This window comes from Vicia villosa, linkage group LG4 (assembly GCF_029867415.1).
Source record: "Vicia villosa cultivar HV-30 ecotype Madison, WI linkage group LG4, Vvil1.0, whole genome shotgun sequence".
In the NCBI taxonomy this organism is placed as follows: domain Eukaryota; kingdom Viridiplantae; phylum Streptophyta; class Magnoliopsida; order Fabales; family Fabaceae; genus Vicia; species Vicia villosa.
The window spans coordinates 197290428-197317596 of NC_081183.1; the positions used below are offsets into that span (position 1 = coordinate 197290428).

A 27169-nucleotide genomic window follows, 5' to 3' on the forward strand; every position below is an offset into this window, starting at 1 on the left:
CTGCTTTTGTTTATATTCGCAAAAGATATGATATTATGAATTTTAAGGAGAAAGAAGGAGAGTCGCTAGGGGATGCATATAAGAGGTTCAAGAGGTTGTTGGTAGCTTGCCTCACTCACAATATGGATCAAACTGAGCAGATGAATTTTTTTGTAAATGGCCTCAGGATGAAGATAGAGCAACTTATTAGTGGCTCATATAACTTTATAACAACCACTAGTATTAATAAGATCATTGAAGCCATTGCTGTAAATGAACATATGGAATTATATGACCAGAGTATGAGTAAACCCAAGGGAGTGATTAACTTGAAACTTAAGTGGTAAAGATGGAAGATCAAATTGCTGCAGAGGTTGAAAGAATACTCATGGGTATGAATTTGGATACTCAAACTGTAGCCAAAATTCAACCCGCTCAGACTGTCAACTATGAGATTAGTAGTGGGCCTTACCACACAGCATATTGTTTTGCAACCCTGCAACAAATTGAAGAAATAAACTTTTTGAAGCAGAACAATCCTTACCCTAACACGTACAATCCAAGATGGAAGCATATTGTTCAATAATAGGGTCAAAGTCAATATCACAATCAATATCAACAACAACAACAAGCCCCAAAGAAAGCATATTGGGAAATTGCTATTGAAAAAATGGCTGCTCACAATATTCAGTTCCAAGAAGAAACAAGGAACAATCAGAGGAACACCGCCGCTTCTATCAAAAATCTTGAGGTTCAGATGGGTCAAATAACACAACAATTAGCCTCCTGTTCTCAAACCTGAGGTACATTACCTAATTGCCTAGCCCAATCTTTTCTAGATGGATTCACCACCTTCTCTAAAATTCTTTTTTTCTCCCTATTAGAGATTTCAGCTTGTCCATTACATTGTGGATGATAGGATGTAGTAACTTTGTATTTTACTCCATACTTGCCATTAAATTTTCAAAACTTTTGATGCAAAAGTGGGTTCCTCCATCACTAATGTTCACTCTAGGCGTGCCATGCCTTGACATGATATTCTTAACCAAAAATTTGGTCACTACCCTAGAGTCGTTAGTGGGAGTTGCTATTGTCTCAATCCATTTGGACACACAATCCACAGCTACTAATATGTACAAATTGCCAAAAGAGGGAGGAAACGGTCCCATGAAGTAAATTCTCCACACATCAAAAATCTCAATTTCCAAAATATTTGTTAAAGGAATCTCTTGCCTCATGGAAATGTTTCCTACTCTTTGGCATCTATCATACTTTCTAACATATTCATGAGCATCCTTAAAGAGAGAGGGCCAAAAATAACTTGATTGTAGAATCTTGGCTGCAGTTTTGCCTCCTCTAAAGTTTCCTCTATATGATACTTCATGACAGGCAGACAAGATTTGTCTTGCCTCAGGGTGATCCACGCATCTCCTTAGTAACTGATCAGCACACTTCTTGTATAAGAAGGGCTCATCCCAGAAATAGCTCAGTGTCATGTGAAAGAACCTCTTCCTCTGTTGAGAGTTGAACTTAGGTGGCACGACTCTACACAAGGTAGTTGACAATGTCAGCGTACCATGCAGTCAAGCCATAAGTTATCATCAAAAGCTTCTCATCAACAAAATCCTCGTGAATTTCTCCAGCATATTTATCATGAACTTATTTTGGTATCCTTGACAAACTCTTGCAGCAATAGTACCCATCTGATAAGCATCGAATTGGCATCTAATTTCTTAGCAATGAGGTACTTAATTGTTGCGTGATCAGTATACACAACGACCTTGATGCCCACCAAGTAAGATTTGAACTTGTCAAAGGCGAATACTACAGCTAGCAACTCTTTTTCAGTAGTCGTGTAATTGATTTGAGCTTCAATAAATGTTCTACTAGTGTAGTATATAGTGTGAAATACTTTTTCGTGCCTTTGACCAAGCACAACGCCAATTGCAAAGTCACTCGCATCACACATCAAATCAAATGGAGAAGTAACTAGAGCCTTCACTATAGGAGAAGTAACTAGAGCCTTCTTTAGCAAATAGAAAGAATTCAAACACTCCTTACTGAAGATGAAAGGCACAACATGTTGCAGCAATTGGTAAGAGGTTTGGTGATCTTTGAAAAATCTTTGATAAACCTTCTATAGAGGCCAGCATGTCCCAAGAAGCTTTTAATACCCTTTATATTCGTAGGTGGGGGCAACTTCTCAATAACTTCTATCTTGACTTGATCAACTTCCAAACCCTTTTTTGAAATTTTATGCCCTAACACAATTCCTTCTTTTACCATGAAATGGCACTTCTCCTAGTTCAGCACCAAACTAGTCTCTTTACATCTTGTCAGGACTGTATCCAGGTTGTCTAAGCAATTCTGAAACGACTCCCCGAATACAGAAAAGTCATCCACGAAGACTTCCATGGAACTTTCTATGATATTAGAAACTATAGTCATCATGCACCTTTGGAAAGTAGTTGGTGCATTGCACAATCCAAAAGGCAAATGTGTCATAGGGACAAGTAAATGTTGTCTTCTCTTGATCTTCGGGTGAAATGGCTATTTGGTTGTAGCCCGAGTAGCCATCTAAGAAGTAATAATACATCTTTCCCGCCAATTTATCCAACATCTGATTAATGAAGTGTAAAGGAAAATGATCTTTCCATGTGGCCTTATTCAACTTCCTATAATCCATGCAAATCCCCCAACTAGTGACTATTCTTGTGGGGATAAACTCATTCTTTTCATTACTGATAACTCTCATGCCTCCCTTATTCAGTACACATTGAACAAGACTAACCCAGACGCTATCAGAAATGGGATAGATAATTCTAACATCGAGCCATTTGATGATTTCCTTCTTTACCACTTCTTTCATAATGGGATTCAACCTTCTTTGACTCTCTATATTATTCTTGGCATTTTCTTTCAAAATGATTTTATGCATACAAATAGTAGGGCTGATACCCTTTATATTTGCAATTTTCCAAGCAATAGCTCTTTTATGCTTCTTTAAAACATCCAACAGTGGACTTCAGCAAATTCTTGTGAACAATTCAGTCCTAGTTGAAAATCATTGAACAATCAACCACCTCTTCTTCTGGGTATTGTAATGCATTCAACATATTAAACACCACTTGTTGACCATTTACCCTCATAGTGAGCTCACATTTTTCCACATCAATTAATGTTCTTCCCGTAGTAAGGAAAGGTCTTCCCAACAGAATGGGAATGTCTTCATCAACATCAAAGTCCAATATGATGAAGTTAGCAGGAAATACAAATTTCTCAACCCTGATCAGAACATCTTCAATATTCTCTTGAGGATAGCAAATCCTTCTATCTACTAGCTGCAGAATGATGTTTGTAGGTATGGCAGCGCCTATCCCTAGCTTCTTGAACATGGATAGGGGCATAAGATTAATGTTTGCTCCTAAATCGCAGAGTGTTTTTCCACAAAATGAGTCATCAATGTTGCAAGGTATAGTGAAACTTCCAGGATCCTTTAACTTGGGAGGGAGATTTCCTAGCACCAATTGACTACATTCTTGAGTAAGTGCAACAGTGGCAAATTCTCCCAATTGTGAGAGCAATACATCTCTACCTGTATTTTACTGATGTCAAAACCCTTCCATTGAAGTGAAGGTTCATTAAGAAAATGTGTCAAGATTAGAAGTCAGGAGCAACACTCAAGAAATAAGAGTTTTTGCAAGAAAATATTGGATGTGTCGACTCATGACATCCTTGAGTCGAATCATGAAGCAAAGTTCAGTTTTGGATAAACCTCAGAACAACTCACGCCGACCTAATGGTCGAATCAAAAACTGGAAATGGAAAATTGTTGAAAGTATTCTGGGTAAATATTTTCTAATATATCGTATCCACAGAGACTGAGTAATATTGCTGCCGTTCTATAGTTGGATTATAATGAGTTAGTGAAAAGTAGTGGTTTTGATTGTTTGTTCTCAAATTGCATATAACAGAATAATATTTAACTGATAAAAAGCTTAAAGACGAATAACAATGGTGAATGAATATGTTGAGTTCTAGGGTTCATCAACCTATTCACATATAATAATCAATTAATCCACGAGTGAACATTATTTAAGTTATTATCTTCATTCATCCTCAAAACTGATATTATGTCTAATGATCAATCTAGAACCACCTCTACCGGTATGATATTCGTTCTCTTAGAATAACTATAAAGATAAAGGGAATTAACCACGATGATTTATGAAAACTTCTTCAAAATCTCATTTCTGAGTATTAATCAACAAGTCAATGTAAAAACCTAGGGCAAAAGTATAAACCCTATCTCTCGATTGATAGTTCAACAATGATATAAAATAAAAGCAAGGTTTTTCATTGATAATAAAGCTTAAACAATTGTTCACAGGAATTAATCAAAGTAATTGCATCTTCATAGGTTAACTACTACCTTAAACTCAACACAATGGGGTTTAGCTCTCCATAGTCATGAAGAACACACAAGATTTCATGGAAGGATTCATCTTCATCAAGGGAATGTCTTCAATTGATGTTGAATTCTCCGTCGGAAGTTGTTTTCTGCTCTAGAATAGGATTGCTCTCTGAAATTCGTTCACCAAGGACCTTTCTCTTATGAGGATTAGGGATTCTATTTATAACAATTTATCCTTGTAACGCAACCATCGCGCCTCGGCACGTATTGGCGTGGCGCGAACCCAAGTCAGAAGGGATGGCGCGTCTCGCTCATTATTGGCGCGGCTCGGCCTTTGTTTCACCTTCCTTCTTTGTGATTCTTCCTCTCTAGAAGCTCTACACCTGCGAGTTTCTTCGTCTTTACTTCTAAACTTCAATATTTGCACAAATAACACCCAAAGTGACGCAAGTTGTTCTACAATTAGCATCAAACCTCTAAAGTTCAATTCTAACTATAAAATCCTTAAAAAGCACAAGATATGTTCACTTCCAGCTCAAAAAGTAGTTAATTTAACACATGAAAACACTACTAATTCACTCCTAACACAAATTTTATGTATGCGTCGATGCATGTCCCACTAGGGTTGACGCATGGCTACGAGAAACTTAATTCCACCACCCTTGGGAGAGCTCACACCGACCCCTATGGTTGACGCATGCTGGGAGTAGATACTTTATTTGAATGTGTCGATGCATGGAGTGAAAAACTTGCCTCTTGTCTGCGTCAGGAAATCTCGCGCCGCCTAGGCTCTTTGGAGCGGTCGACCACTCGCTACTGGTATCAAAATTTATGTTGCATTCTGTTATGATTTGGCTAGCGCATATATTTTCATTCTATGACATTTTTCAAAGCACAAGAAAAAGTGAAAGATATAAAGTGCTCTTCATCTTCAATCATTCAAACATTTATCAACAACTACACAATAATTCTTGTTGATCATAGTGCTTGGATAGATTGATAACGTTCAAACTAAAGTTAGACATTCAAAATTGGGTTGAGCATTTGTGGGTTTTTTCTTGGATAAAACCTTTGGGGTTTTCTCCTCTAAGATCTTGAAGATTTAGGAGGTTTTTGCATAAATCGTTGCTTCATCAAATTCAGCCGAGTGAAGGGATTGAGGAAACTGTGGGTTTGCTCAATAGTATCACGCTAACCGAAGGATTGTGAAGAAATATTTAGGGTCAAATTCTTGAGATTGAAATCAGCCAAGTGAAAGGTTTGCGGAATGTTGATAACGTGCAAACGAGTAGCGTTAACCGGAGGTTTGTTCAAAGGATTTGACATACTTGGTTCAGCTCGAATCAAGGGAAGAGAAGAGTATTAGATCAATTTTCTGCAATTGTAAATTGGGTATTGGTAACTATTCTTATCTTGTAAACACTTTGCAACTTAATAGCATATATCCTAATTCTAATTTTAGAATTAGGGGTAGACGTACCCTACGCGAGGACGAAAGGGAACTGCCTAAACAAATCATGTGTTGTCTTTCTTTCTCGCATTTTATTTTCATTCAACTTAATTCGTGTGTTTGTGAACTGTTTTAACTCGGTGTATCTTGCACATCATGTGTTTGACAAATTGACAAACACACAAATTATTGTCGTTACTATAAACAGATCATTGGAAGTAATAATCACTAAGTGACTTCGTTAAGCAATTGATAACATAGACTAAAGTATTGAATTACTTTTCATCAATATTATACCATTCGGTTTCTCATATCCGGTCATTCCAATAACGGATCATTTGTAGACGAATTTGAATCCAGGTGCTTTCGCATAAAATTGAAAAAGCGTGAAAATTAAACAAGGGATCTATTTAACCCCCTTCTAGATCCGTCCTATCGTCTAACATCAATATCTTCCTTTTAGTAAGAATGTCCTTCATGAACAATGATTGAATCATGGTTAACAATTAGGCTTGACCGCCATTGTTAAGGTTTTTGTGCGATTAAACTATAGAGATTATTACTTAGGACTAGGGATAACCTATGGTTACCGGCTAAATCCTGATTTAACGAAGGCTTGAGTTTACCATAAATCTCAAAGGGCTTAGGATTTAGGATAAATAATCAAAGGTTTTCCTTTAAGGCTTTAAAGGAAAATACTCTAAAGATCCGGTAATTGAACATTTTGAACTTGTTGAAGAAATCAGGATTCAAGGTTGTAACAGGGAAAATCATACACTTTACCTTAGCATGGTCCTCATTTCTGTGAAAAACACACTTTTCTATTCTGCTTTGCTTTGCCAATTTTGCTTTACTACTAGAAAGAATATAATCGTAATATGCTTGAAAGATTATATAAGCATTGTTGGTTTCTTTGAGGCTGAAGTTTGTTGAGCTAGAAACATTGATAACACTCAGAACTAAAAATGCTCATAAAGTGCTTGATAAATGCATGAGAAAATGTAGGGATTTAGGGAGGTTTGTAACCCCCTCAATCTAACTAGTTTTTTTAACTTTGATTTTAATTGACGTGGCGTGTCACGTGGCGTGCCACGTCAGCTTCCGTTAGAACAAATAGACGGCAGAGACCAAAATTAGGGACAGAAAATTTTAGGAGGACCATTGTTTAAAGGAAAATTTTAGAGGGACTAAAACCGAAAGTTGAGATATTTATAGGGACCACAAACATATTTAATCCTTTAAAGTATTTTCAAAAAACTCAATTTAACAGTATTTTCAAAAAACTCAGTTTGACTGTATTTTTAGAAAAACTCGATTTTACTGTATTTTCAAAAAACCAGATTTTATTGTATTTTTGAAAAACTCGATTTTACCGTATTTTCAAAAATCACAAATTACGGTATGTTAAAAAGCCTAATTTTATTGTACTTTTGGAAAAAATCAATTTTACTGTATTTCTGAAAAATCCGATTTTATTGTATTTCCCATAAAAATCGATTTAACAGTATTCTAAAAAAAATCGATAAAACTGTATTTTGAAAAAAAAACTTGAGTTTACAGTATTTTCAAAAACCCTAATTTTACGGTATTCTGAAAATAGAGTAATTTTGTTTTTCAAAATACAGTAACATCAAGTTTTTACAAAAATAGAGTAAAATCAGATTTTTTGAAAATACAGTAAAATCGAGATTTAAAAAATACTGGAAAATCATATTGTTTCCAAAGATATAGTAAAATTGGATTTTTCTCATAATACAGCAAAATTGAGTTTTAAAAAATACGATAAAATCAGTTTTTTTTTTAAATATAATAAAATCGAGTTTTTCAAAAATACACTAAAATCGCTTTTTTTTTAAAAATATAATAAAATTAGGTTTATTGAAAAATACAGTAAAATATGTTTTTTTGAAAATACTGTAAAATCGAGTTTTTTGAAAATACAGTAAAATCAGGTTATTTAAAAATATAGTAAAATCGAGTTTTTTGAAAATACAGTATAATAGTGTTTTTTTAAAAAGACAGTAACATCGAGTTTTTCCGAATATTCAGTATAATTGGATTTTTTGAAAATACTGTAAAATCGAGTTTTATAAAAAAACTGTAAAATCGAGTTTTTAAAAAATACAGGAAAATCGCGTTTTTCCAAAAATATAGTAAAATAGGATTCTTCTCAAAATATAGTAAAACCGAGTTTTTCAAAAATACTGTAAAATCAATTTTTTTTAAAAATATAGAAAAATTGAGTTTTTAAAAAATACAGTAAAATCGATTTTTTTGAAAATATAATAAAATCATGTTTTTAAAATACAGTAAAATCGGGTTTTTTGAAAATTCAGTAAAATTGAGTTTTTTTTTTAAATACAGTAAAATTGGGTTTTTATTTTCGGAGAATTTGACTTCTTTATTTTTCGTAAAAAATCAATTTTTTTTGTTTTTATTCTTTCACAAAATTCGATTTTTTTCTTATTTAAAAAAAAAAAAAAATTTTCTAATTTTTTGGAAAGAAATCAACATTTTTTATTTTCAAATAAAGTGACATTTTTTATTTTTCGTAAAAAATCTACTTTTTTATTTTTAAAAAAATCAAAATTTTAATTTAATTTTTTTGGAAGTAAAATTCAATTAAGAAACAAAAATAACAAACAGTTCGGTTCTGAGTTAATTTTAGATTGGTTAATTGTTTAACGATTCGATTCTTGAACCATTAATAATATATAAGTTTGGTTCAATGCCACACATCTACGAAAGTAGGATGACATTTTAGGCAACTCGCATGATGTGTGAGAAAATCAAGGGATGGGGTAAGAGTTTCTCATATTTTATTATAAATTTATAAAAACAATATTAAAACAGATTATCGTATATAAATTTAGATTATTATATATATATATATATATATATATATATATATATATATATATATATATATATATATATATATATATATATTAAGAAAATAGATTATTATATATAAGTTTATTAAAACAAATTTTTTATTAAATATTATAGAATATATATAAAAAAGATTATTATATATATTAATATAATTTTAAAAATTAAATATATTATATATAATTTTAAAAAACTGATTATATTGAAAAACTGAATATATCAATATATAACTTTAAAAACTGAATATATTAAAAATAGAAATAGAAATAGAAATAGTTTTTAAGTTATTTGAAATAGAATTTTCATTAAAAATATAATAGAAATGAATTTTTTAAAGAATAAAAATAGACTTTAAGTTATCCAAAATAGAATTTTCATTAGAAATACTATTAATGTTTTTCATTAGAAATAGAAGTATACTATATATAACTTTAAATAACAAAATATATAATATTTAAGTTTATTAAAAATAATGAAATTGTTATTGTTTTAAATGATATAAAATTTCTTAAGTAAATATTATATATTGAGTAAATATATTTTATAAGTAAGTGTTATATGTTATTAAACATAATAAAATATATTATTATTAACTAGGAAATATATTATTAAACATAATAAAATATATTATTATTATTATTATTATTATTATTATTATTATTATTATTATTATTATTAAGTAGGAAATATATTGTTAAGATATTATAAAATTTTGTTAAGTAAGTGTTATATATTGAATATGTATTTTACATTAAGTGATTATATATTTTAAGAATAGTTATAAAATTTATTTGTTATTAATATATTAAGTAAGTATATATTATTTTGTAAATAGTATAAAATTTACTTGTATGAGAAGTAAGTTTATTAAAAACAATGAAATAGTTATTATATTAAATGATATAAATTTTCTTAAGTAAATTAAATATTATATATTAAGTAAGTAAATATTTTTTTTAAGTAAGCGTTATATATTATTTAACATAATAAAACATATTATTATTAAGTAAGTAAATATATTGTTTAAACATTATAAAATTTTGTTAAGTAAGTGTTATATATTGAATACGTATTTTATATTAAGTGGTTATATATTTTAAGAATAGTTATAAAATTTATTTGTAATTAATATATTTAGTATATATTATTTAGTAAATAGTATAAAATTTAATGGGTTAAATATATAAAATATCTCCGTAATGTTAGTGAGATTTGATTTTAATCTCTGGTAAAATTGTTTTACCCTCCCTTGTAATTTTCAGATTTCTTCAGGTACACCCTTGACTACCATATTGCAGCAAAAGTTCTCTTTAGTAGCCTATGTGGCAATCATGTGGTATTTTCTTTTAATTTTTAAATCTAAGTGGATTTTTTTTAAAAAAAACTTAATATTTTAATTTTAAAAAAACTTTTAATTTTTTTAAATAATTTTATTACTGTTTTAATTTTATATTTTTGAATATAAAATATTGTCCTTGTTTTGCATTCAATTAAATATATATATTTTAAAACAGGTCCAAAATTTCAAATTTTGAACTTCATCTTCAACCTCAAGCTCCTGGATTTTGAGAAAATGCAACTCACTCATTTCTCAACCAATTCAAATAATGTAAACTTGAAACTTGTTCAAAATTGCAACACGAATTCAACGAAGTAACTCTCATAAATTTATTCAACATGTGACTCTTTAATTTTGCAAAAAAACTCTAAGTACCCTAAAATTTCAAAATAAAATTAACTGACCTATAACAATGATAAATGATAAACAATTGAGAGCTTTCATTCATTACATCATGACAAACATAATATAATCGAGAATTATCAAAAATGATGCTCACGTGATGGAGTTTGAAAATTCAAGAAGCTTACCTATTGGAGAAAGTCCAATGCTTCTTCAAGCACTTCAGTTGTAATGTAACGATCCTAAAAGCTTCATGGGACCTTCCTGAAGTTAACTGAATGCTCAATTGACTTTGGAGTTGCTTGAATTCTTCTGTTCACTTCAAGTTGCAAGTGACAAAAGTTGAAAATGGAGGATGGTGTTAGAGCTGTTACAGATGCAATGTTAAGGTTACAACTTCTATGTGATATATGTTAAGGTTCCAATGTGATCAAGCGAATTATGGAAGGAGGACAAGTAACCAGCTAACATGTTTTAATGAATTTGGCTCCTTAAGAATTTGGGATGATCTTTCAAAGGACCAATAAATGATTATTTCATGAAATATTTGGGGGCTACAAAAGACAACCAAGAATAAGGAGTGACAATGCAAACGCAAAAATTCAAAACAAGGACAATATTTTATATCCAAAAATATAATTTAATTAAAAATTTAAATAAATAACTTTTTTTATATCCAAAAAAAAAAAGTATTTACCCTTGTAATGTTAGCGAATTTTGATTTACTCCGTCATAAATAAAAACAGAAATAAAACAATAATTTTTTAAAAAAATGTTATTTTTAATTTTAAAATAAAAAATAAGGCTTAAATGCACCTTTAGTCCTTCTATTTTGTCTTTTTCAGGACTTTGATCCCTCTATTTTAAAAGCCACTATTTTAGTCCCCTTTTAAGTTTTTAGTGCAATTTTCGTCCCCCTATTTTACTTTTTTCTGCAAAATTAGTCTTTATGTTCATTTTCAACAGAAAACTCAAAAGGGGAACTAAAATCGTGGTTTTAAAAATGGAGGGACAAAAAACGAAAAAAAGATAAAATAGAGGGACCAAATTTACAATTAAGTTAAAAAATAAAAAATTCCATGTGAATTTAAAAAATAATTAAAAATTAAAAGAAAATATCATGTGGACTGACACGTAGGCAAATTTGAAGATTTCGTGCCACTTTGTCATTTGAGGGGCTAAAGACATGAAATCTTAACATTACAATGGGGAATCCAATTTTTTTTTACAGAGACTAAAATTAAAACTCGTAAACATTACAGGGGTTTCATATATTTTGAACTACAACCATAATTAAAAATTAAAAGAAAATACCACGTGAATTGTCACGTAGGCAGCTAGAAAGAATCTTTGCTGCAATGTCACAGTCAAGAGCGTACCGGAAAGAATCTAAACATTACAAAGATGAATAAAAAACAAAACTTTACCAGAGATTAAAATTTAATCTCACTAACATTACATGACATGAGTGTTTCATATATTTAATCTTATGTAATATTATAAGAAAAATGTATAAATGATAGAAAAACAACAAAATGTAAAAAATATTTTAAGAAATAATTGTATGCATAAATATATAAGTATTATTTGTATTTATCAATTTGATATGTTGTTTGAAAATTTAAAGTTATAAAGTTTATATTTTCTATTCTAATTTTTTAAATATTTAAACAGAAACATAAGTGATTAACTAAAATGAAATTTAAAAGAATATATATATATATATATATATATATATATATATATATATATATATATATATATATATATATATATATATATATATATAGTGAAAAACTCATGCTGTATAAAAATAAAACAAGTGAAGCTTACTTACATTATACAAGGTTTATTAATATCAATAGCTTCCCTAAGAAAAAATGGATAGAAGTATAAATTCAAGGCATGTCGTCGGCATTGCTCATCAAATTACAAATATCTGAACACTCCACCAAACTGCACAGAAAAAGTACATGGGAGGGTAAACATCTTGTGGCAATAACAATAGTCAAGCAATAAAATCCTTGGATCAAAATTCAACAATTCATATGGTAAGTTTCAATTTAACAAATTTGCATATAAAGATGGATAAAATAAAATTTGGATTCAAGGTGGTTATTGTTGGATTTGGTTGAAATTATATGTTGAAAAAATCTCTCATTGCTTAGTTTTTTGAAGGAAAAGGGAGTACAAGGTTATATATAGGATTTAAGTTTTTTTTTTTACAAGATGTACCAGTCAAAAACACTTTAAATTTGTATTTGACTTTTTGTATTTTCTCTTATACTCTTGGTTTATAGTGTTGTGAGAGGTAGTTAAATATTTATTTTTGGAGAGTGCTGGTGTATTGGGACCTTGGGGTGGTTGAGGGTAGCCTATGTATTGTAACAATTTTTACATAGTGTTTTTCTCTGTTTGTTATTTGACAACGGTAGTGGTTTTTTCTCCGATTTTAAAGATTCTGATAACGCGAATTGTATCGTATATTTGACTCAATTTGAATGAGTTTTTATTTATTTATATTTTATTATGTCAGTATTTTGTCGTATCTCAAGTATTCAATTATTATTTTTTTTTGGAAGAAATAAAGATTTTATTAATCCAAAATAAGTGAGGTACAGAGCGATCTACTGATCCAGCATCAAACTTACAAAGAAAACTAGCTAATACTCAGTCAGCTTAACATAAGAGTAGCAATATGAGATTTAAGAGATTTATGGTACCAGCCCCTATAAACAATCTTCTCCAAAATAGCATCAATAGTGTGATTCAAATCACTAGGAAGCCCAAAAGAAACACGGTTTCGATGCTGCCATACTCCATAAACCGTTTCAGTTAAGGCCAGCTTGAGAATTTTGGCTCTCCAGCCCTTACCCTTGCAGATGTTCAGTGCCCAAGGAAGATCATTATCCCATTTGCCAGGTGAATGCCCAATCTGAATCCACTTAAGGACAGCAGCCCAAATTTTTCGCATTTCAGCACAGTCAAAAAATAAGTGATTATAGTCCTCTTCATTTGCACAGAAGCTGCATTTATTATCAAGAGCAAAACCGAACCTCATTAATCGGTTTCTAGTAGCCAGACGCTTATGACACAGTAGCCAAAGAATGATTACTGCACACGGTCTAGCAGGGTTATGGTAGCACAGAAAACTCCAAGGTAATGTGGGTCCAGTATTAATTTTAAGGTAGAAATCACCACACTTGAACCTGCCTTTTTCTGTCAATTCTGTCCAAAGGATATTGTTCTCCACAGCATAAGCTCTCACATTTAGAATAGCACGCATAATCCAAGAGCTATTTGTCTTTGGCTGCATTTCAAATAGATTTCTGCTTTTTATATAGTAGGAGTGAACCCATTTAACCCATAAACTCTCCGGTTTGTTGCAAATATTCCATAAGAGTTTAAGCATAGTGCACTTATTCCAAGCTCCTATGTCAATAATACCCAGACCGCCTTGTTTAATCGGTTTGCAAACCATTGACCAAGCTACTAGGCTCTTTCGACTAATACTATCCTTGCCCGTCCAAAAATAAGAACGACACAGTGCATCAATTCTATTAATAATGGATTTAGGGATAGGGAAGCAAGTCAACCAATAATTAGCAATAGCAAAGGATATACTCTTCAGAAGTTGTAATCTACCTGCATAGGTTAGCAGCTTTGCAGTCCAATGTCTAATACGCCCCACAATTTTATCAACAAGAGCTTGGTAGTGGTGGGAAGCTAGCTTTTTAGATGAGATAGGGACACCCAAGTATTTAAAAGGAAGGCATCCCTCCTTAAAACCCGTCATGTTAAGGATACTAGTTTTAACATTATTCGGCACCGAACCCATATAAAGCTTACTTTTAGACTTGTTAACTTGCATACCTGTGGAGTTCAAGAATTTGGTAAAAGCTGCAAGAAGAAGACTAATAGAATCAGTATCACCTCTGGACAGTAGAATGACATCATCTGCAAACATCAGATTAGTGAGCTGGAGCTTTTTGCAATTGGCATGATGGTGAAAAGATGGATCAAGCTGCATCTGGTGAAGGCATCTTTGAAGGTATTCCATGAGAATGACAAATAGGTAAGGGGAGATAGGGTCCCCTTGCCTAATGCCACGCTTAGCTATAAGAAGATTAGAAGGGGCTCCATTAATGATGAATCTGTAGGATACACTGGTCATGGTATTCAAAATCCATTTAATGAAAGTTTGGGGGATCCCAACTTCCTGCATTATTGTAGCTAAGGCCTGCCAATTCACAACATCATAAGCTTTCTGAAGATCAATTTGAAAGAGGCATCTAGGGGGACCATTTTTGCAATCATAACCTTTAAGAAGCTCATAGGCCATAAGAATATGGCTATGGATTTGTTGGCCAGGAATGAAGGCAGTTTGATTATTGCTCACTATGCTCCCAATGACATGACTAAGTCTAGTGGTAAGAATTCTAGATATGATCTTGTAAAAGGTAGTGCAAACAGAGATTGGTCTAAAATCCTTAATGTGCTTGGCTGAGGCATGTTTAGGGATAAGGGAAACCATGGAGCAATTGAATGCTTTATAGAGTTTACCATTATCAAAGTAGTCATGAACTGCAGCTATAACATCCAATTTGATGACCTGCCAGCCAGCTTTAAAGAATTTAGCCGTATAGCCATCAATTCCAGGAGCAGAATTGTCATTGATTCCTGTCAGGGCAGAATATATCTCTTCTTCACTGATTCGATTCTCAAGCTGCATTCTTTGATCTCTGCTTAATTGAGTTCCTTTTCTCAGCACATCAATGTCCACAGCTTCCAAAGAATTTTGACTGGAACCCATAAGATTGCCATAAAAAGATAAGACTTCCTTCTCTATATCCTCATGAGTGTTGATATGTTGCCCATTGTCCTTTTCCAGCATAGTGAGAGTTTTAGAGGCCTGTCTACTTTTAATTGAGGCATGGAAATAAGTATTATTTCCATCCCCTTCTCTAAGCCAGTTAAGTTTAGCCCTTTGTTGAAGAATGCAGTTATCTATGTCCTGCCATTTAAGTAATTCCTCAGTGCAGTTCTTGACATCAATAATCAGAGCACTATTCATCCTGTCCTGCATTAATTTTTCTTGAGCAACAGAGAGATTCAAACGAGCTTGGCAAATGTTCTGCTGAGCTGCTAGGAAAGGCTTGTTCATTTTGTAGAGAATGAGTTGGAGTCTTTTTAGCTTGCACCATAAAACAAAGCTAGGGTTGCCATGAACTGGTTCCTGCCAGATTTGTTCAACTGTTTTAAGAAATTCATCAGATTCAGTCATACAATTTAAGAACCTAAACCGCTTATGCCTCCTCACATTAGGTTCATCAGCATGAAGATAGAGTAAGGAATGGTCAGAAACATTAGGAGAAAGAGTTTGCAATGAGTATCCCAAATGAGTGTGAAACCAATCAGAATTGCCTAGAATTCTATCTATCCGAGAATAGATAGTACCAACATGTTGCTTGTTTGACCAAGTATAGTAATCCCCCTTATTAGATAATTCAGCAAGGTCGTTGTCAATCATGAATTTTTCTAGTTCCTTAAATTCTGATTCACAGACAGGATTACCACCAATTCTATCTTGTGAACAAAGAACATTATTAAAATCGCCTGCCAAGCACCAAGCTCCCTGAACATTAAGGTTATTCAGGTCATCCCACAGTTTTCTTCTTTGATCTAGCTTATTTAAACCATAGATAGCTGTAATCCAGAATTTAAAAACACCATGAATGTCATAGGCTCCCATATGAATAAACTGACTAGAGGCAGCAGTGATGCGAAGATCAATGTTGTATGGATTCCATTGGATCCAAATTCTACCATTAGGGTGGTAAGAATAATTATCTACAAACTTACCTCCAAGATGGAGTTTATTCCTTATAGCAGTCGCTTGATCCTGTTTTACTCTTGTTTCAATGAGGATGTTGATCTCAGCCTTGAGATCGTGGAGACGGGAGCTAATCTCCTTAAGCTTTGCAGCTTTATTTAACCCCCTAAGGTTCCAGGCTATCAGCATTAACCAGAGTCCTTTAGCTCTTGCAAGTCATTCAAAACTTGAAGAGCATCAAATCCATTCACACAAGCCAAGTTAGAAGATGATGCCTCCCCCATTGGTCTCTTTCCCTTGTCTTTTGCACCCTTGTTAACTGCTGTCCAGATATGTTCAATAGGTTCTTTGATGGGTCGTGTTTCACTAACATGTGCTGCAGTGTTAGTAGCTATCACCTTATCTTTCTCCACAGTTTCAATTGGAGGCTCTGTATTCTTTTTGGGAACCCATTGCTTAACCTGTGTCTTAGGTTGCGTGCAATTGTGGCCAGGTTTTTGGCATCTATTGCAGTATAATGGCTTCCATTCATACTCAATAGGCTGCTGCATTTTGTTACCCCATTATCTCTGATAATGATTTCAGTAGGCAGATCCTTGGTAATGTCCATTTCAACGAGAATTCGAGCATAAGAAACTCGCAATTTGTTGGCTGTACATTCATCGGTGACTAGCGGAATCCCAAGAGCACTACCTATTTTGTTTAAACTCATTTCACCCCACAGGTACAGAGGAAGCTGAGGCAGTTTGACCCAGATAGGTAAAGTTCTTAGAAATTCATCCTTTAGTTTGAAATCAGGGGACCACTCCCTAATAAGCACAGGTGTTCCTATAGGTATATGGGCCTTTCATAAGAACATCGTCTCTATCACTGAATGAGTTAAACCGCAGGATAAAGTAGCCTTCATCATTGTAGTACATGTTTGGCAATTGAACAAAATTCCAGGTTTTCGTCATGAAGGTTTTCAGCGCAGTCATGCTCAGTTCACCTCCTATCACATAGAGGATAAGGGATGAAGACCAGAAATCGATTTCAGAAGCTACATCCTCTACACCAATTTCTACTTCAATAGCTCCATTAATAACCTTCGGAGCAACAAATTTCATAGAGCGACCTTTTGCTGGGTTCCGGTTATCATTGAGAACATCCACCCATAGTTTCCGATTTACAGCCTCCTTAAGGGTTTCGACACCCTTAGGTTCTGCAGCAGGAATGGGGGTTTTCTCAATCATTGGGGTTGCCAATTCCTTGTGTAGTGTGCTAGGGCTAGCCGCTGACGGAGTAGGGTTAGGACTGTGTGGTACAGGCGTTTTCCTAGTTGCAGATTCCGGCGGCGGAGGAACCGGTTTTTTCGGCCTCCCTCGCCCCATCCTTCACAATCTAAACTTTTTCCAAGTATTCGATTATTAAAATAGCTAAAAAAAAATGAGAAGAAAGAAGGAGAGAAAAAGAGAGGAAAGAAATCGGAAGAAAAGAAGAAAGAAAAAAAAGGAAAATAAATAAAGAAATGAAAAAAAATAAAAATAATAACTTGGTGGAGGTGGCGCTCACCACTCTCCTAGTGGGGCCTACGCCCCACCAACAACTAAAAGGGACGCCCGTGCCCTTCTAAAGTGCCCCCAACCACTTCCTCCATTTTCTCCTTGCAGTCCGTGCGGTATTCTAGCTTCAGTAATTTTATGCGGTCATTTTGTCCGGAATTTTTGACGGATATTGAATTTGGACCCATTTCGAAGCACTATAAATAGAGTCAAATGAAGGAATTTCGGGGGGAGTTTTTTTTAAGTATGAACTAGTAACAAACCCGTGCATACGCACGGGTTCTGTTCGGTTATACGAATTTGGATACATCATTTATTTTAAATAAAAATGTTAAAAAAGAAAAAAAAATTAGATAAATAATTGATTATTTCGTTTAGGTGTCATTTACAAAATATTTGGATCAATATTAGATTTTCGTATATTAAAATATTTAGATCAGTAATATATTTTTTCCCGTATACCATTTTTTAATCAAAATATTTGATCATAAATATCATTTCTCGTATATAAAAATATTTAGGTCAATAATAGATTTTTTTCCGAATACAGACTTCATTTTTGTTTAGGTATCATTTACAAAAATATTTGGATCAATAGTAAATTTCGTATATAAAAATATTTACATCAATTGTAGATTTTTTCCCATATACCATTTTTGAATAAAAAATATTTGGATGATAAATAACATTTTTTGTAAATAATAATACAAATATTATTTTTATTTAGGTATCATTTACAAAAATATTTGGATCAATATTAAATTTTCATATAAAAAAATATTTAGATCAATAATAAATTTTTTTGGCCTATTCCTTTTTTGGATAAAAAATATTTGATCATAAATACCATACTGCTATATAAAAATATTTAGATCAATAATAGATTTTTTTTCCGGTAAACAAACCTCATTTTTGTTTAGGTATCATTTACAAAAATATTTGAATCAATAGTAAACTTCGTATATAAAAATATTTAGCTCAATAGTAGATTATTTTCCCGTATACCATTTTGGAATAAAAATATTTGGATCATAAATACCATCTTTCTTAAATAATAGATTTTTTTCCATATACAAATATTAATTTTGTTTATGTGTCATTTACAAAAATATTTGGATCAATATCAAATTTTCGTATATAAAAATATTTAGATCAATAATAGATTTTTTTGTCCTATTCCATTTTTGAATAAAAAATATTTGGATCATAAATAACATTTTTCGTATATAAAAATATTTAGATCAATAATAGATTTTTTTTACCGTATACAAAGTTTATTTTTGTTTAGGTATCATTTACAAAAATATTTGGATCAATAGTAAATTTTGTATATAAAAGTATTTAAATCAATAGTAGATTTTTTTCCGTATATCATTTTTGATTAAAAAATATTTGGATCATAAATACCATTTTTCGTAAATAATAGTTTTTTTCTGTATATAAGTATTATTTTTGTTTAGGTATCATTTACAAAAATATTTGGATCAATATTAAATTTTCGTATATTAAAATATTTAGAGCAATAATATATTTTTTTCCGTATACCATTTTTGGATTTAAAATATTTGATCATAAATGTCATTTCTCGTATATAAAAATATTTAGGTCAATAATAAATTTTTTCTCGTATATAAACTTCATTTTTTTAGGTATCATTTACAAAAATATTTGGATCAATATTAAATTTTTGTATATTAAAATATTTAGATCAATAATATATTTTTTCCCGTATACCATTTTGGGATCAAAAATATTTGATCATAGATATCATTTCTCGTATATAAAAATATTTAGGTCAATAATAGATTTTTTTCCGGAATGCAGACTTCATTTTTGTTTAGGTATCATTTTCAAAAATAGTTGGATCAATAGTAAATTTCGTATATAAAAATATTTACATCAATAGTAGATTTTTTTCTCATATACCATTTTGAATAAAAAATATTTGGATCATAAATAACATTTTTTGTAAATAATAATACAAATATTATTTTTATTTAGGTATCATTTATAAAAATATTTGGATCATTATTAAATTTTTGTATAAAAAATATTTAGATCAATAATAGATTTTTTTCCGTATATCATTTTTGGATCAGAAATATTTGATTATAAATACCATTTCTCGTATATAAAAATATTTAGATCAATAATATATTTTTTCTCGTATACAAACCTCATTTTTGTTTAGGTATCATTTACAAAAATAATTGGATCAATAGTAAATTTCGTATATAAAAATATTTAGCTCAATAGTAAATTATTTTCCCGTATACCATTTTAGAATAAAAATATTTGGATCATAAATACCATTTTTCATAAATAATAAATTTTTTTCCATATACAAATATTAATTTTGTTTAGGTGTCATTTACCAAAATATTTGGATGAATATCAAATTTTCGTATATAAAAATATTTAGATCAATAATAGATTTTTTTGTCCTATTTCATTTTTGAATAAAAAATATTTGGATCATAAATAACATTTTTCGTATATAGAAATATTTAGATCAATAATAGATTTTTCTTCCCGTATACAAACTTTATTTTTGTTTACGTATCATTTACAAAAATATTTGGATCAATAGTAAATTTCGTATATAAAAGTATTTAGATCAATAGTAGATTTTTTTTCCGTTTATCATTTTGAATAAAAAATATTTGGATCATAAATACCATTTTTCGTAAATAATAGATTTTTTCCGTATACATATATTATTTTTATTTAGGTATCATTTACAAAAATATTTGAATCAATATTAAATTTTCGTATATAAAAACATTTAGATCAATAATAGATTTTTTGAATAAATTTTTCCCGTATATCATTTTTGACTAAAAAATATTTTGATCAGAAATACCATTTTTCGTATATAAAAAAATATATATCAATAATAGTTTTTTTTTTGTGGAAGAAAGAAATGAGAAAGTGATTAAAGAGAAAAAAAATAGAGAATTGAGAGAGATTTGATAAGTTTGATAAAATATTAGAGTTGTATTATTTTAATAATAAAATTAAGAACATTATGATGCAAAGACCAAAAAATCTCAATTTTAATGTGGTGGCAAAAAAATCAAATAAGGGTATTTTTGACTTTTCCACAACCATTAATTTTCTTATATTATAGATAAAATTTTCCCGTACATCATTTTTGACTAAAAAAATATTTCGATCATAAATACCATTTTTCGTTTATAAAAAATATATATCAATAATAGTTTTTTTTTTTTTGTGGAAGAAAGAAATGAAAAAGTGATTAAAGAGAAAAAAAATAGAGAATAGAGAGAGATTTAATAAGTTTGATAAAATATAAGAGTTATATTATTTTAATAATAAAATTAATAACTTTATGATGCAAAGACCAAAAAACCTCAATTTTAATGTGGTGGCAAAAAATCAAATAAGGGTATTTTTGACTTTTTCACAACCATTAATTTTCTTATATTATAGATTAGACATATATTTCACTCTGTAAAATACCGGATTGTCCACATCGGGCAACCGGTATACCATTAATTTTCAATTCAAAATTTATTCATGTAGTTGATTCAAAGAGCTATTTAGTTTTGCCGTTATTTTTCCATTCCGAAGTTTTCCTTTCAATCAATCCACCGCGTTATTCTTCCGTAAGTTTTCGTTTACCTTTAATTTCCCGCATTTAATTATTTCAATTTTTTTATTCCGTAAACTTTATTATGTTTATGCCTGTCATTTATAATTTTAATAGCATGTTTCGGTTTATATCCACGTCCGGCTAAATCATTTGATATCAGTATGTGATAACCGTCGTCCGGGCGAGATTCAATAATAATTGGCGTTACTTCTATAAACTATTTTTCTAGTCTTAGTTTCTAATTCTAAAATTAAAACGGTTTTTGTAACGAGAGTAAAAAGTCAATAAAGGTTAAAATCGACAGAGCGACAATTTGAGGTTTTAACCGGATAGTAGAAACTATACATTAATCCTAAACATAACAAGAGCGCTTTAGGATTAATTAGATCTTTTTAATTTCCAAAAATTACTTTTAATTCGAATGAGTGAGCGACAACAAAGCATTCTGGTTTAAGAGTATAGTCAGAGTCAATAGCACGACAGTGTGAGATAAAGTCTTTTAAATTATTATTTTCTGCTGAAAAGTATTTAGACACATTTTACGCTAACATTTTATCGAATCTCCGAAGTACGATGAGTTACATATCGGTATCTCGTTCTTGAATATTTTCATTAAAGTTTTATTTCCTCGTTTAAATTTTATTTCTTATTTTTGCAACTAAAAATCCTTTGTGATAGCCTTAGATTTACAAAGCAATAGTAGATAGCGGTAGGTTGACTCTTGGTCTCTGTGGGTTCGACAATCTTATATATTACTTCGATATTTCTGTGCACTTGCAGATGCATCAGTTTCCACGTTAATATCTTGTGTTATTATTTTGTTCCTTTTTTTCTCTATGTTTGTTATTTTCTCAACAGTGGTGTCAAGAGTCTTGATTTGGTGGGGTATAAATTTTTTAGTATGCTTTGCTGTTGTAGTTTAGTCCGATCTTCCACTTCAAAAAATAAATTTTATACTCTGTGTTGTTTGAAAAAAATTTTGTTTTGCTGCAGGAAATTTTTGGTTACAATATCAAGTTTTTCAAGTGCAGTGAAGACTGACTTAGAGAAATTTGATGGAATAATCAATTTGGTTTGTGGAAAATTCAAGTCAATGATGTTTTGATACAATTAGGATTACACAAGGCATTGAAAGGAAATATTTCCAACATGGAAAACGAGAAGGGTGAGGATAATACTTCATCAAACTCAGTGTTGGTTTCACATGATCTTAGTCCAGGTAAAGACAAATTGTTTGCCAAATATCTTAAATGTATTTTCTTAGGCTACTCACGTATACAAAAGGGATATCGTTGTTTTTGTCCTCAACTTCAATGATACATAGTTTCTTCCGATGTTACATTCTTTAAAGGTTCCCCTTTTTCCTCTGACTTTGTGTCGCCTGATGAGATTTGTAATTTAGATGTTCGAGATATCCCTTTTGTTATCCTCACACCCATTAAACATCCATTGCAGGTCTACCAGCAATGGGCACCCCGTCGATCGAAAGTTAGAAATGATATTGATCCACCAACACCATCTCCTGCTCCAACTGTCCCTCCAGCTACGTCACTTGAACCTGGCCTTCCAATAGCATTACAGAAAGGTATTCGATCTCATAATCCAAATCCTAAATATGCTTGTGTTTTAAATAATGACCGTCTCTCTACTTCCTATGTTTCTTTTGTGTCCGGTGTGGATTCTGTGTCTATTTCTAAGTCTGCAAGTGAAGCTATGTCTGATCCCAATTGCCTTCAAAAGATGGTGGAAGAAATGGTTGCATTGCATTCAAATAATACTTGGGACATTTTTTCTTTACCTTTAGACAAAACTACAATGAAAATGGACCAGATGGTCAAATTGATCGTTTCAAAGCTCGTCTGGTAGCCATGGCTTACACACATATATTTGGTTTTGATAATGGTGACACTTGGTTTTGATTATGGTGACACTTTTTCTCTAGTAGCCAAGATTAGTTCAGTCTGTCTCTTCCTTGCAATGGCTGCTATTAATCATTGGTCGCTCCATCAGTTGGACATTAAAAATGCTTTTTTACACAAAGAATTGGAGGGGGAAATGTATATGGATCAACCTATAGGTTATACTGTTCATGGCAATTCAAGACTTCTTTGTCGGCCTAATCGATCTCTTTATGGGATAAAATAGTCTCCATGTGCTTGGTTTGGTCGCTTCAACTCTGTTTTGATATAGTTTGGTATGACTAGATGTGAAACAAATCACTCCATTTTCTTCCTTCATTCCTCCACAAGTCAGCACATCTTTCTTGTGGTCTATGTTGATGACATTGTTATCATTGTAGACGATACAAAGGATATCTGGCAACTCAAAACTCATATTTTCAAAAACTTTCAAACAAAAGATTTAGGTCCACTCAAATACTTCTTAGGTATTGAAGTTGCTTAGTCCTCATCAGGCATTGCAATTAACCAACGTAAGTATGCATTAGTCATCCTGACTGAAACTGGTATGCTTGACTGTCGTCCGATTGATACTCCTACGAATTCTAACGTCAAGCTTCTTCCTGATCATGGGAGCTGTTGAATGACCCGAGAAGATACTGATGTCTAGTGGGTAAACTCAGTTATCTTACAATCACCAGACCAGATATTACTTTTGTGGTGAGCATTGTAAGTCAATTCTTGAACATTCCTTGTGATAGTCATTGGAATGCAGTTATCCGGATTCTTAGATATATAAAGAATGCACCGAGAAAATGGTTGTTATATGAAGATAAGGGTGATTCTAAAATCACTTGTTATTCAGACGCATACTAGGCAGGATCACCGTCGGATAGACGATCTACTTCTGTATATTATGTTTTTATTGGAGGAAATATGATCTTATGGAGGAGCAAGAAACAAAACACAGTTGCATTGTCTAGTGATGAAGCTGAATATTGTGTTATGACAACAACATCAAAGGAACTTGCATGACTTAAGAATTTACTCTCAGAACTTAAGTTAGGAGACCTTCAAGCCACAAAACTCATATGCAACAATCAAGCGGCACTTCACATTGCATCCAATTCGGTTTTCCATGAACGGGCCAAGCACATAGAAATAAATTGTCACTATGTAAGGGACAATGTATTGTCAGGAGAAATAACCACATAATTCCTAACTTAAGTTCCTTAAAAAAGTTATTGATAAACTTGAGATATTTTCAATACGAGTTGAGGTTAATATATTTTCCAATCAACAAATTCCTTAAAAAGTTATTGATAAAAACTGTTGTTGCAAAATAAAATAAAAATGAGTTGAAGGCATTTACCAGTAGTGACGAGTTCGAAAACCTTGCTTGAAAACAACCAGTGGTCTGAAAAGTTGAAGATCAGAGGGGTAAAACAAAGAAATCGTGGCGTCAATGTTTATTTAAAAATAAGGTATAGAATTTGACATTGTGTACCTTCTGACATTAAGAGGGCCTTCACCAGGAGAGCCTTCGCCTCCTCTGATGCAAGTGGTAACACACTTAACCGTGCAGGATTCCGCTTTCCTTGACTTGGGTTTCTGTATTTTAGTTTTCTTACAGTCTTGGGCCGATATGCAGTCACCGGATAGAGTTTGAGGTATGTTTGATAGAGTCTCTTCTTGTTCATAAATTGCATCGGCTGTTGCAATTGAACCTATTACTGCAGCCGCTGTGAGGAAGGATACAAGTCTGAGACTGTAATTGCGGCATACTTTACTCACAATCTCGCTCTGGGATTTGCAACTGATACTCCTCGACTTCTTCTTGTTCGGACAATTGCAATTTTGGAAACCCCCCACGCGTAGGAATAAACTCGGGCCACAAATTAACATTATCTTTCTCTGCTCTCCGATATTAAAAATCTCATTCACTCTCTTTATTTATCCTCTTTAGCTTTTCAATATTATATTTATACTTGTTTTAAGCTATTGTTTGGCTCAACAGAAACTACAAGGAAAGATTTTGAAATAAGTGTCTTCCATCGTTTGGTTGTATTTAAATTTGTGGTTTTAATTTTTATTTCAACATGTTGATGTTTTGGAAAAAAAATGAATCATTGAAAATCTACATATTTCGGATATACATATCCAAAACAACTTCTTGGTGATTTTGGATATGTATATCCGAAATCATTGAAATCTGATTAATGGTGATTTCAGAGATGCATATTCGAAATCTTTAAAATTAAGTATTAGTGCTTTCGGAGATGGACTTCAGAAGGGTAATATGGGGTTTTCGATAGGGGTTTTCACCCCATATGGGTGTACAAAGAAATTGTCAAAAATAATAGAGAGATTAGTGGACCTAAAGAGAATTTTCAGAATGGGCTATGGACAGAAAATTGCAAGTTTTTTTGGGAAATTTTACTTTGTACCCTTACAATTATACTCATACCCCTATACAAAAAAAATCTCGACCGAAATACCCTCGTATAAATAGTACATATTTTAAAATTTTTCATTTTTTTCTCGCATTTCAGAAAATTTTTCGAGACACCATAAAATTTATAAACTTGAACACTTTTTCAAAGTCTTTCGGTTTAAAAAACCACATTGGAACACTTAGAAAAAGAGTTTCGGTAGTTTTGTAATTGTTTAAAGTTGCATACCTGATCTTTACGAGCAGAACAGGTGGCCAGCAACGGTGAAGCTTGAATTCCGGAACTGTTGAGAGAAAAAATGTGGTTGTACCTGCAAGACACTCCGATGCCAAAGTATTTGGACAACAAGGTACAACAGAAAAGTGAGAGATTTTGGGTAAAAAAGTGATTACCTTGCCCTCTAGAGCTAGAGGGATATTTATAGGGCAGCTCTATGAAACAGACTCCACCTTTTGAGGGCCTACGCATGGTTTTCGACAAGGAAACGCGGATAACTTGCCGTTGCCGAGCACGAGGCTTCAGCGTGCTTGGTTACGTCTTGTGTTTGCCCAGAGCAGGCCGGGGAAGGTTGTCGCGTGTATGGATCAGGGTGCATTGGGTCGAAGGGTGGATTGGGCCAATTGGACTAATTGGGCTAGTCCAGAACAGGAGCTCCTCAAGTCGTTGCTTCCGCTCGTGGGAGTGACGACTTTAAGGAAGCTGGGCAGAGGAATTCTGCCGGGGAGATGGATCTGGTGCCTCTGGTCGGGCCAGGAAAGCACGGGGAGAGAGACGGTTAGGCCGGGAGCTAGGAGGCGTGTAACTTGGGAGTTAGTTGTTCGAGATACGTGTCGCATTTAATGCGTAATGATGGCTAGTCTAGCCGTAGGCTCATAGGGTTAATGATGACTATCCAGTTGTAGAGGTTACGTGCGGCGCGCGTGTGACGTCTCTTAGGCGCCTATAAATACCTTGAAACGTCTTCTTTTTCAAACTTTCCAAGCTTGTTCCCTGTGCGTTTCTACTCCTGTCGCCGACCACGTCCTCCGCCGTGACGTTTCATCAGCTACAACCGTCGTTTTCATCAGAATCTTAATCGTAAGTTCACACCTTCGTTTTGTCCCCTGTTTTCTTTCCTTTTGACTGTCTAGAAATGTATGGAATGCGGTTAGGGTAGGGTTTTTAGCGTGACTTTGGATGTAAGCTTCGTGGTTTGTTGGTGGTAGACGGTGGAGAAGATAGGTTTTCTCCGCCGTTGACGGTTGCGAATTGATAGGCTATTTGTTGTGAACTTAGCTTTTGCATCACCGATTGTTTTTAGGGATTTTGTGTTTCCCTTAGTGCGTTTTTAGGTTTTCTTGTGAAAGTGTTGCCCCCCACGCAACGTGCATGTTTAGGCTGAGTTAGTGCGAATGACTTTTTGTTTGACAGCC

At 32.3% G+C, this 27169-nt stretch overlaps 1 protein-coding gene across 3 annotated transcripts; it reads right to left on the reverse strand.

Annotated features, from left to right (window-relative positions):
• Nucleotides 1-9786: 9786 nt before the first annotated feature.
• On the reverse strand, nt 9787-25258 carry LOC131596722 (uncharacterized). 3 transcript variants are annotated; one of them, XR_009282363.1, is made up of 4 exons: nt 24812-25258; nt 24677-24721; nt 12254-12372; nt 9787-10735 (listed from the first exon to the last, which is right to left on the reverse strand). XR_009282363.1 is itself a non-coding variant. In XM_058869465.1 (3 exons), the coding sequence occupies exons 1-3, from the start codon at nt 25207-25209 to the stop codon at nt 12315-12317; spliced, it is 501 nt and encodes a 166-aa protein (XP_058725448.1). In that variant the 5' UTR covers nt 25210-25258; the 3' UTR covers nt 12212-12314. The 3 variants fall into 3 exon arrangements, 1 of the variants encoding a protein (XP_058725448.1); XR_009282362.1 differs by having other exon boundaries at nt 9787-10783; XM_058869465.1 differs by lacking the exon at nt 9787-10735 and having other exon boundaries at nt 12212-12372.
• Between the last annotated feature and the right edge of the window lie 1911 nt (nt 25259-27169).

Coding starts and splice junctions, on each gene's coding strand:
- LOC131596722 (XM_058869465.1), bottom strand. CDS start 25,209: ATGTTAATTTGTGGCCCGAGTTTATTCCTACGCGTGGGGGGTTTCCAA. Junction 24,722..24,811: donor GGCCCTCTTAATGTCAGAAG/GTACACAATGTC, acceptor TCAACTTTTCAG/ACCACTGGTTGTTTTCAAGC. Junction 12,373..24,676: donor TTTCGAACTCGTCACTACTG/GTAAATGCCTTC, acceptor TTTTCTGTGCAG/TTTGGTGGAGTGTTCAGATA.